At 37.1% G+C, this 12,927-nt stretch overlaps 1 protein-coding gene across 1 annotated transcript; it reads left to right on the plus strand.

Annotated features, from left to right (window-relative positions):
* The first annotated feature begins 3,515 nt into the window (after positions 1-3,515).
* On the plus strand, positions 3,516-10,782 carry LOC105054901 (cysteine protease ATG4B). Its single transcript, XM_010936531.4, has 9 exons — positions 3,516-3,922; positions 5,271-5,733; positions 5,940-6,025; positions 6,137-6,187; positions 6,335-6,720; positions 8,294-8,432; positions 9,838-9,893; positions 10,020-10,090; positions 10,190-10,782. Exons 2-9 carry the CDS (start codon positions 5,274-5,276, stop codon positions 10,405-10,407), a joined length of 1,467 nt encoding a protein of 488 aa, XP_010934833.1. The 5' UTR covers positions 3,516-3,922; positions 5,271-5,273; the 3' UTR covers positions 10,408-10,782.
* The last annotated feature ends 2,145 nt before the right edge of the window (positions 10,783-12,927 follow it).

The following is a 12,927-nucleotide window of genomic DNA, read 5'->3' on the forward strand; positions in this document are numbered from 1 at the left end:
ATGGAGGCCCTGCCAACTCAGAGGCTCCATTTTTTAATATATATACATACATACATACATATATATATATATATATATATATATATATATAATTTTTTTAGGTACCAACGGACGGTCATATCAATCTGATACAAGAGCAGTTCAAAAGATTAAGATACACAAAATCCTGCAAAATCGATAGACAGTCCTCACCTTGTCTCCAAATTCAGTCACTAGAGTGCTCCGTAACATAGACCACCACCCAATCTGCAGTAATATTTGCCTTTCGATAAATATGTCGAACTTTGACCGTGTTAACTTGGCGAAGAAAGATCCAGACAACTCGAATAAATGGATGAACATGGAGTTGCCTTTCACCTCCCTGGACCAAACAATAACAGTAGCAGAATCACCCTCAAGGCAAATCCTCTTCACATGAAGCTGCTATCGAGCAAAGGTAACACCAGTCCAGGTGACATGAAGCTCTATACTTGAGACAGAAGGCTCAAAGAGGTGGCAGCCACCAGCCATCAGAAGTCCAGCATCGAGACCCCGGATGACGAAGCTTGCATCATCTCGCTCATCCCTGACACTACCATCAAAGTTCACCTTGACAAATCCCAGAGGTGGAGGCTCCCAAGAGATGGATAAAACTCTGTAGGTCACTGCCGAGGTAGTTAGAGAGCACCAAGAACTGGGGTTGCCAAGGGGTGGAGTGGCTATATCAAATTGATAATACTCCTGAGCAAGACAGATAGCTCTCTCCAACATCTGCCAAGGGATCACCTCACCGTCAAAAATAAGGCTATTCCTAAACAACCAAATATGGTAAGCAATATAAGCCATCCATCCACCAGTAGCAAACAAAGAGTGGATCCCGAAGCCACCATCCCGAACAGGCAGGCACACCACCTCCTAGGACAGTAGATGGACTCGATGACAATCACGCTCGAATCCCCACAAGAAGTTTTGAAGTTGCTACTCCAACCCTCTGATATAAGCAATCGGCATGATCGTATTGGCCAGAAGGTACATCAAAATAGAGCTCAGCACCGACCTCACCAGAGTTGTCCTGCCCATGAAAGATAGGATGTTGGCTTGCCAGCCCTGGAGATGCTCCTGGATCCTCTACTCCAAAAATCTACACTCAGCCCACCGCAAATGGCGGCCAGTGATCAGAACATTGAGGTAAGTCAGTGTCCTAGTCTGCTCTCGAATCCCCAGGCCCTCTCTAATCGCCAGCTTCACCTGGGGCTTGATCCTCGAGCTGAAGATGATAGTAGATTTCTGAGTGTTGACCAACTGACTAGACATCCGACAATAGGCCCTAATAATGGAAGCAAAGCACTTTGCATTTTGGGTCGAGGTATGCCCGATAAGGAGGCAGTCATCTGCAAAGAGAATGTGCGAGAGTGGCTGGGTACTAGGGGCAAGCCAATACGGCTCCAGAACTTGCCTTTGAATCGCAGTTCTCAATGCTCTGGATAACGCATCAACACATAAAATAAATAGTAGGGGGATGGAGGACAACCTTGGCGTAGACCAACGGACAAGTAAAAGAATTCTATCGGGGTGCCATTGACAAGGATAGCAAAGCTCGAGGCCTCAATGCAGTCCATAATCCAGTCAATTCACCCCTCTTTGAAACCCAATTCCTAAAGCATTCATTGAAGGAAAGACCAGCTCATCCAATTATACACCCACTCCATGTCCAACTTGATCGTCATGGGGCTGCGGCGACATGGAGCTCTTTGGAGGTAATGTATAAACTCCTAAGCCAACAGAACATTGTCGGTGATGGATCGATCACTAATAAAAAGACTCTGCTTCAGACTGATCAGACGAGACATCAACAGCTTTAGGCGCCTTACCAAAATCCTCTCACACACCTTATAAAGGGTGGTGCAGAGACTGATAGGTCTGAAGTACTTGAGGATCGAAGTATCAGGCCGCTTCAAAATGAGGGTGATCAAAGTCCATTTTCATTCCACTGGAATGCCTCCAAACTCAAAGTTTGTCTGTATCGCCTCCACCACCTCCTCCCGAATGATCTGTCAATAATGACAGAAGAACAGCAAAGGAAAACCATCAGGCCCCAAGCCTTATCCTTCCCTAGAAATCAAAGGGCCCCACGCACCTCCTCAAATGACATCGGGCTGACAGAGCATCATTCTCCTGATCGGAGATACAAGCCACCGGCTGGCACCCAGAATGGAGAGGTCCTCACCCAGTGGTGCTATCCACCGACCCCTGAAGAAGTGAAGAATCTTAGCACGGATCCCTCCACTATCATCCACCACACTGCCATCACTCCTCTGCAGCTACCTGATATGGTTGGTGGACCTTCGAATCATAATGGATTGATGGAAGAATCTGATATTTTAGTCTCCCTCCCGAATTCATTGAATTCTGGATTTCTTTCTCCATAAGGTTTCTTACTACCTCAGAAGAGAGTGATGCTCGGAGAGTTTACATTGCAACTCCCCTATCTCAGGCTCAAGAAGGCCCCCCTCCTGATCCTCTCCCAGCTTCAGCTTAGCGATATCCGCGTCGACCAGCTCGATCTATCAAACTAAATCACCCATCTCCAAGCGGTTCCATCTAAGGAGTCTGCATCTGGCCAGCTCTAGCCTACAGGTCATTTTGTACCTTGCATCCCTACGGATCAGCATCCTCCACACCTTCCGGATCAGGTCTCACAATCTCGAATAAAAGATTCAAAATTTCTCAAATCGGAATGGGACCCTGGGTCGGTCCAGACCGTCCGTCGATAATGGTCCGAGGCTATCCTCGATAAGTGCTGAACATAATATTCCAGAAAGCACTGGATCCACTTAACAGAAGCAAGTGTCCGATAAATTCACTCTCAGATTCGAGTTGACTTATGCCTATTGTTGCTATAGATTCACTTGACAGAAGTAAGTGCCCGATAAATCCACTCTCAGATTCGAGTTGATTTATGCCTATTGTTGCTATATATATATATATATATATATATATATATATATATATATATATATATATATATATTAGATTTGATTATTTATGATTGATTTTTCATTTCCATTACTAACACATTATTAAGGATACTAATGTATCAATATAAAAAGCCGGATGTAGGCAGGTGCATAAATTTTCTATGCGGAAGAAAAAACCCACATGGAACAATGCATACATCCTTTTGCAACCAGGATTCCTGGCAGACCCTATATGTACTATGCGAAAGTCCATATACAAATACTATGCGGAAAGGCCTGCATAAAGTGATATACGCGGACGTCTATACGAGGTCGATATCAGTAAACTTTTGAATAATTATTTATAGCATAAGGGACTTGCTCGTAATTTTCTGTTTCGTCTATTCCGGACGAGAGTAGAGATGTAGAATTTATCTGGAACTCGGAACGCTAGTTACTTATAGATAAAAAAAAAGGTCTACCGAGGGACTTATTGAACTATTTTTCGTTATTTTTACTCCATAATCGATCTATCCGCTTCTTCTACTCGCCAATAGCTAGGGTTTCTAACAGCTCCCATCGGTTCCCCCCTCTCCGGCGAAGACTAAGATCTGTACGAGTAATTCCTCCACCGCCCTCTCGCACTTGCGTGGCTTTTCGTTGCGCCCTTCCTCTTCTCCTAAAAACTAGGGTTCTTTTTGCTCCCAATCCCTTTCTAGTTGAGTCACCCAATTCGATTTACGATTTTATAATCGTGTCCTTTTTCCCTTTCCGATTTTAATTATGCAATTGCTTGGCTGGAAATAATAAAAGAGAGAAGAAGAGGGCTCTTTCTGTCCTCCGTAAATCTTGTGGATCGGGCGTGGGAGGCGGGCAATCCAGGTTGGAAGACCGGCGTCACCCATGGATTTGGGTCGACCCGGCGGAGGAGATCTCTTCTAAAGACTTCCGTCTCGTTTTCTCGATCGATCGCTGGAATTTTTCTGGTAACCAATTTCAAATCATTCATTGTTTTTCCTTTTGACATTTTTTTTCAGATATTTTTTGTTTCTTTTGATATTAGATGGAGGTGTTGTATGGTTTTGATGTTGCGATTCAAACAATAAGTTTCATAATCGTAATTCTTGATGTTTATGGATCATGAGGTACCTATATTAGAACTTTCTTGTTTGTGTAAAAGAGTTGGCTTTAAACATCAGAGCGAGTGGCTTTAGAAGGGAAAAGAAGCAACAGATGAACAAGGAATTTATTGTGCATATTAGCTTAATTTAGCAAAAGAAAAACTTTTCAAATAAAATCTTTGTACTACTTTTTTTTTTAAAAAAAAAATTGGTAGAGTCAAGGAGCTAGCATTTAGATAATATCACATAGAGTGCTTTTTCCAAGGGGGAAAAAAAAGCATGAGGCAAGTAATTTATTGTTTGCAATTAGCTTGTTTAGTGAAATAGGAAATGGGTACCTGTAGCCTTGTTCTGTTTCTGATAAATATCATCACCGAGAAAAGTTATGTCTTGTCTGTACTTATTTGCTTATTAGCGATCATCTATTGTCATTGCCTTATCTGAATACAGCCAATGACATGCAGAAAGCTGTTTTGTTTTTTTTTGTTTTTTTACCTCACAGGGTGCAAGCCTAGTACTGTATTGAAACTCTGAGATTTCATGTCCCCAAACATTTTAGACAGAAAAAGAATTTATATAACGTATTTGGCTGTAAAACTGGCTCAGATTTATTGCTATTTAGGAAGAAAAGCAGTAAAATTTCTATACCAGATAAAATGTTAGCAATATAGTTGTCTTTTGTCAGTAGTTGTTCCTTATTGGCATTAATCGTGATGTGATTGTCCCATATGTAGAAGCAATCATACATCAGAAAGAGTTGAATAATTTAAAATTTTCCTACATTCTGTTCACAGTTTATTTTGATAACTGTTTTTTCATGCATAAATCTAGATATAGACACTTGCAATGGTAAATTTTCGGATTTAGAAGGACCAAAACCTATATACTAATTAAAATTATGTATATCCATGAATATCATGTGGTAAATAGTTGATGGGACTAGAAATATCTTGACACCGGAATAGTCCTTTGAATGGATTATTCATGTAGACTTGCAGTACAGGCCACTCTTTTACAGTGTTTGCATATAGCATTGAGAAATAACGTGCTATAAGAGATTACTAGATGCCATGGGTAGCAAGTGATGTTGGTCTTCCTTTTTTATGTCTTTAATTACTATTATATTAGCAATGCAACATACGTTTCGACATTCTTATTTCTTATCAAGCCTTTGGTTCTGTGAACCAATTTGGTTATATGAATGTATGGCTAGGTAATGACGGACTTGCCTGAGAGGGTTGTGGCTTCAGAATTTCCTGCAGGACAGTCAGCTGATTCTACAGATACAGATAGAGTTGCTGTTAAATCAGAACAAAAGGCTAGTCACAATAAGTCTTTGAAGGCTTCTTTCTTGTCAAGTTTCTTCGTGTCCACTTTGTCCATCTTTGAAACACACCCCGAGTCCCATTCTGGTGAAAAGAAGCCAACCAAGTCAAGAAGCTATGGTTGGACAACAGCTGTGAAGAAAGTTGTGACTGGTGGCTCAATGAGGAGGCTCCAGGAGTTACTTGGAACAAGCAGTACTGATGCTTTGAGCTCGACCAGTGACATATGGCTTCTTGGCAAGTGCTATAAACTCTCACCTGAAGAGTCTTCTGGTGGTACTGATCATGGCAATGGATCTGCTGCATTTTTAGAAGATTTTTCATCAAGAATTTGGATCACCTACCGAAAAGGTTAGGTTTTTTGAGAGGGTTATTTTGTTTTATTGGTAGATAGCCAACTTCATCCTCACATCCTTCCTAGCCAGTGTCAAAGGCTCTTCTTTAGCTCCCACCACCATCTTTTTCTAAAAAAAGAAAACATAAGTGTAAATTTTATGATGTGAACATGAACAAAAAAATAAAATAGAGAAACATTTAAACTCATGGTTTTTTCTCAGGTTTTGACGCCATTGGTGATTCAAAGTTCACTAGTGATGTCAGATGGGGTTGCATGATCAGAAGCAGTCAGATGCTTGTTGCACAGGTATGAATCTTTTTGTGAACATATGCACTATTCTTTCATCAAGTTGTTAGTTTGGGCTTTAAAAGCTAGTAAAATAACTTCATATGTTATTCATCAACAAAATTATCACAGGCACTACTTTTTCATCATTTGGGGAGATCTTGGAGGAAGCCTTCACAGAAGGTGAGCTCGATGTTTTCTATTGATCCACAGAAGTTCTTCTCCAAATGGAGAAAGAGAACGGTTTGCTTGTGTTCACATACAGATGGTGATGAAGCTCCTTAATTGCAATGTGTGGTTGCTTATGATGGTCTCCTGTTGATTATGCAGCCACATGATTCGAAGTATATTGAGATTTTACATCTTTTTGGTGATTCGGAGGCATGTGCTTTTTCCATACACAATCTGCTTGAAGCTGGGAAGGCCTATGGCTTGGCAGCTCGAGAATGGGTGGGTCCATATGCCATGTGTCGCACATGGGAAACCATCACTCGTGCTAAAAGAGAGCAAGCTGACCTTGACAAAGAAAAAGAACGCTTGCCCATGGTGGTATATGTTGTTTCAGGTGATGAAGATGGAGAACGAGGTGGAGCTCCTGTTGTTTGCATTGATGTTGCTGCCAGACTCTGTTCTGATTTTACCAAGGGCCAAATCTCCTGGGCTCCTATGCTTTTGCTAGTTCCATTGGTCCTTGGACTAGAAAAGGTTAACCCCAGGTACATCTGAAATATGTTATCTTTTGATATTCTCCTACAATAATTTAGTGAAGCTGGAGGATTACATTGTGTACAGTATGTGTTTACTATCTTGTGGTTCTCAATTCTTGTATTATGTGTTGTCATTCTACTTAGGAGAAAATAGGAGTTAGTACTGTTTATTTTTTTTCATCGTTGGTTTATAATATGGCTTAAAATTGAAAAACTTGGTCTATGAAGAGAACTAGTTTAAAATAGCAGAACTCTGTTTCTCAGATCATAAACAATGAAATTAGAATGCTTGGAGTAATTGATGAAATGGCTGCTCTTATACGGTCATCTGATTTTCCTAGCAGAATTTCTGGGTACATAATTAAGTTGCACTGGGTTGCCTAGGCATGATTAATCTATAACTTGCTCTTCTATTTCATTCTCAATATTCTCGTATGGAGATCAACTTTCATAAACTTAGTCCCTTTTTGAAACTTAATCTCATCTGCAATTTGTTTTGTGAAGTTGGTACCACTAGAATATAAAATAAAAGATGTAAAATTGCTGCTTTCTTATCCGACAAGATAAAATAACTAATCAAACATATTCAATATTCATTATCATCTATAAGATTTGTTGACTAGTTCTGCATATGCCAATGCTTTACATTGAACTGCAGTACTGCTTTTAGCAATGGCTTGTTTCTTGTGAGCTTTCAAGTTTCAAGTTTACAGATTACCTCCTTGTGATGCAGAAGACAGTGATGATTTTTCCTTTCTGATATAAAAGTTAGAGATGATAAAATTGTGCAAGCTTGATATTGCTATTTTCTGTTTATAATCAGAGAACCTTAGTTTCTTCTGAAAATATTTATAAAATAAAATTCATGGGGTATTTACATAGGATGGTTAACTTGTCAATAAGGAATATGTGAGTCTGAGAGACAAACCCATATTCTCCTTAAATCTTATAAACCTAGTGAATCCCAAGGTTTTGGTGTGATTTGTCTATGATCTAGGACATAACAGACAATCATCTGATACTGTTAACTAGGAATTTCTATTCATCATGGAATTTTTGGTTTTTGACATGATGTATCATGGAATTTATGCAGATCGATAAATGTGGAAGCATGCGCATACACTCACAACCACAAACACACACACACACACACACACACACAGAGAGAGAGATTACAGAATCCTAGGAGTTTTGAATCATTGATATGAGGGCTGATGCAGTTAAAACAGAAACAAACATCAATTTAAACAAATAAAAAAAAATCTATACTAGCAGATTCACCTTTTTTTTTTTAAATCACAATATGACATGTTAAATATGGAAGCAAATGGAGTCCGATATGATGATATATCAAGGTTAAAATACTAGTGTATCGTGATAAACTGGGTTCATTTGGACTTTTGACCATGTCCTCTTTCTTTTAAGGTCTGTATATGATAAACTTTATAGGTAAATGAATGCCTTTAATATTTACATCTCTAAACACTTGTAAATATGGTGTGTCGAACATATAAATCATTGCAGCAGCTTTAAGCTTTTGGCATTCTGCTATCTTTAGTATTTATGCCATGTTTCTTTTCAGGTATATTCCATTACTATGGGAAACATTCACGTTTCCACAAAGCCTGGGCATTTTGGGTGGAAAACCTGGGGCCTCAACTTACATTGTTGGCGTGCAAGATGACAAGGCATTGTACTTGGATCCTCATGATGTCCAACTGGTATATTTTTTTTATCCTGAAATATTTTCATTTCTAAGCAATTGTTCTCGTCATTACATGTCTCATCATATTTTTGGAAATCTGACTGTTCATGCTCTGGGTTGTTGTTCCTTCCATCTAATTTGTGTGACATGGTGGAAGCTGTATGGGCAGCACTCAAGATATTTTGGATGTCCATGTAATTGTTATTGCCTTGTGAGCTGTAATTGCCTCTGGAATAATCCTATTGTAGGAATTACTAAATGTTTAAACAGAAGAATTGATGGATGGTTGCTCACAAATTTGCTGGACTTGTTCTATGAGTATTTAATGACATTTTTATAGTATTGATTACTGTATGGCTCGTTTCAGATTGTAGCAGTGCTAGTATATAGACCTACTTGTTCCAACTGTTGTTTAAAAATAGAAAGTATAACCAAAATAGAGTTTAGATACTAGCTTCATTCTATTTGCATCTAACATATAATATATTCTTATCCTAGATACCTTTTGGCTTATTCAAATTGGGGCCATGTTGATTTTATGTTATTAATTTATAGACATAACCTATGTCAGCTCTTAATTTAGAAGATGAAACCCTAGCTGTATTCTTTTTGGTCATCATATAATAACTGTGGTTATTGCTTCCTATCATATTCCAATATTGCCTCCTGCTCTTCTTCTCTCTTCTACTTAAGTTGGCTGTTGTTCCTACCCTTTGTGCAACAACAGTTCCAACACCATGTTGCTTTATGCATGTGCTGCTTGCCTCTTTCTCCAGCTGTTATTTTAGTTAGATTTGTTTGATCCCTATTCATAAATTTAAAAGCAGCATATTGTTCAGTATAAAACCTCAATGCAGTTTATGGAGTAATTCATTGCAAAATATGTCTTCATCATCTTCTTTTGTAGTCGTGTATTAGAATACATGTTTGCCATTGTTTGAAATCCAGGCATGTGAAATTTCTTTCACCACCGTTGTTTTTATCTTTAAATCCTTTCAATAGGTGCCCTTGCATATTCCATAGCATGGTACATCACCAGTTAACTCTCTCCTGTCCTCCAATATGACTTGGAGACTCATATGTGGTAGTCCCCATGGCTCTTAGAAAAAAGAATGTGCTTTATTACATGAAATGTGGTGGAGCAAGTTGGACACCTTTGCCAAGCACATATGTACTGCCTCTGTATTATGCAATTTTGGCATATTCTGAGATCTGGAATATAAATTTAATACTGCATCAGTAAACTAATCAGTTTTCTGGACTTCAATTTTTTGTGAGACATTTGCTCCACATGTCACTATTGCTTTTGCAACTGCTCTTTGTTGTTTGACCGTTTTGTTTCCTTCTATGCATCGGCAAATTAAATATGCTACTGTAGAAAGTATCCTGAGTGCAATATTCAATTAATATCTATGCAACAGGCAGTTGATATTAAAAGGGATAATCTGGATGCTGATACTTCCTCGTATCACTGCAGGTATCCTGCATCCTTTTAGTATACTCAATTAGCTGCCATTTTTTAGTAGCCTTTCTGTTTTCACCCTCGGTTGGTTGCCATTTATGAGTTAGGTTTTTTACCGTTATTCATCTATTTTGGCTACAGTACTGTCCGAAATTTGCCACTGGACCTGATAGACCCATCTTTGGCCATTGGATTCTATTGCCGAGATAAGGGTGAGCTGATCCTCCTTGATTCGGCATTATGACCAATAGTTTTAAGATTTCTTTCTGCCAGGAGCTTGTATTAACATTTTCTTTTTAAACTTGTTGAAGATGATTTTGAAGATTTCTGCAGCCGTGCTTCTAAGCTAGAAGACAAATCAAATGGAGCACCCCTATTTACCGTTGCTCAGACTACTCGGTCTGCGATATCAATTCAACACCAGGATGCTTTGGTGGATGGTTTAGGAGGTGCTGGCAACAGTGGGATGGATGATACCTTTAGTGATTGTGGCGCTCATTCGGGTGACGAGGAGTGGCAAATCCTATGAAAAGCAATATGCGTGCAGCCATGTTTCCAGGTTGGTTGGAAATCAAAGTTGGCTGCTTGTTTCTGGCCGTCTGCTGACAAATAGCAGCCTCGCACATCATCCAGCTGATGAACCTGATTCGCTCTAGATTCCTTTTCTCTTCATTTATTCATTATATTGTAGCAGTAGTGGTGGTATTGTACATGTATAAAAGAAAGGTGACACTCATGATCATAGGGGACCAATCGATCAAACAATATGTGGTGTGGGATTCCAAATAGTTGTTGTTTCCTGCCTGGGGATGGTGCGAGTTTTATTGAATTCAATCTAATTTATTGGAAATAGATTTTCAGCCCCAACCTCTGTAATATGCTGATTGGGGTTTTCTGACAGTAACATGATTTGGCAAGCTCCTGATTGACAATGTTGTCAAAATGTCAAAGCACTTATATCAGGCAAATTCTAACTGCAAGATGCCAAAATTTCCATAATATTTGGCTGAGTCGTATTTTACTCTTGCACGGCTGTAGTAATGTCTCCTGGAACGTCGGTTAGCTTTCAGTTTTTTCATAAAGCATATTTTCTAGAGCATTAAAACAGAAATTTGTTTAACAATGGTCCTTTTCCATCATTATTTGTAAACTGTCAAATCCATTTTTTTTCCACTCCAAACAGTGGATTCTTTTTTAATCCGTTATTTGAAAAAATAATCTAAAGATATGCCAACATAACTTACTACTATTCAATATGTAGAACTATCTTTTTAGAATGCACCATTAAGAGTCATAAATTCGGGACACGTTTGGTTCATCAAAAAAATTTGTTTTTTAAGAAATTAATTTTTTAAAAAATTATTTTTTGAAAAATTATTTTTTAAAAATATAATTTTAATATGTTTGATTAATCAGAAAAAATTAATTTATTATAGAATAGTTTATATTTGGTTAAACATTCATTTTTTTTGAAAAAATTATATAAAATAATTATTATATTTTTAATTAATATAGCATCATACTTTTATACTTTCAAATTTTATATAAATAATAATATTATATTATATGATATTAATATTTTAATATATAAATTATATTAATAGTAATAAAAATATTATATAAATATAAATATTATAATAATATGAATATATTATGAATATTATAATATATATTAATATAAATATTATATTACATCAATACAAATATTAGGATAATATTAGTATAATATTATATTAATTTTATAAATAGAAAAAAATAGAAATCTTGGTATATATCACTATTCAGTATTTCATCTTAACCCTCCATTGATATTTTGCAGAATTTCAGTCGTAGATCTTAAAATGATATTTTTGAAAAAAAAAGATCATAAATTTTCATCCTATAAGAAGTTCTAAAATTTACCTCTTATATGGGTTTCTATTTTTCATAAACCGTAAGAAATATCTTTCTATAGAAAGAGTTTTTTTTATTTTTTCTTCTCTTGAAACTCCAATCAAACAAGAGATGTCTTCTTTATTTTCCAAAGATTATCTCTTCCCTCCTTCACTTTCTATGAACTAAATGAATTTTTGGTATATTTGAGTCTGGCACATGCTTTGGCCAGACCCAAGACATGAGCTTAGAGTCTATTTTGAATCCTGTTGGTGAAACTGCAAGCAGCTTTAGTTGTAGGTATAGACCAATCTGCTTGTAATTCTAGACTATTTTACAGCACATTTACTCACGGTTAAAATGGCCCAAGATGAGTTGCCACCACTCAAGCTGGTGCCTTAGTTTAAGAGGAAGAATTTCTAAATTTCTCTATTCCATCTCGATCAAAGTCCGAGCACCCTGTTCACCAAAAAGAAAAAAAAATGTCCGAGCACCCTACATCATATCATCGTCCCCCTCCTCTCCGTGGCCTCAACCCTACCTCACCTCTCCTCTCCTCCCCCCGCACCACTCTTATCCCTCCTCACCCCACTAACCCCACCATCCAAAAAGGCTGATCGTTGATTGATGGCCCAGCTTCTGTTCCATTTCACCTCTTCTACAAACTATATTTAAAACACCATCCATGTATGTCGCGTGCTCCCACTTGATATTTTCTCGTAAAATATTTGACAGAAAATCAATCACAGGCATCTCTGCTTTCCTTAACTCTTCTCCAGTACAAAAAAAATATCCTTACAACTATAATTCTTTGTACATCACATCCCATGTAAAAAAAAAATAAATCATCTCATCTGATTGACTCACATAACTACCATTTTTCAACGTATATTTAATATTTATAATTTTATTTTTTTATCTAAAATTTTAAATAATAAAAATATTTTTTTATAAAAAAATTATGATATTTTATGATCATAATACCTTGCACAACGTCATAATTTTTTTCACATTAAATAAAAAAAATATTTTTATCATTAAAAATTTATAATATTTTTCAACATCAATTTAATATTTACAATTATATTTTTTCATTTGAAATTTTAAGTAACAAAAATATATTATTTTTTTTAAATTTATATTATATGATCATATAAAGACATTCTCCAGAATATCA

The sequence above is a fragment of the Elaeis guineensis genome, chromosome 12 (genome assembly GCF_000442705.2).
Source record: "Elaeis guineensis isolate ETL-2024a chromosome 12, EG11, whole genome shotgun sequence".
In the NCBI taxonomy this organism is placed as follows: Eukaryota; Viridiplantae; Streptophyta; class Magnoliopsida; order Arecales; family Arecaceae; genus Elaeis; species Elaeis guineensis.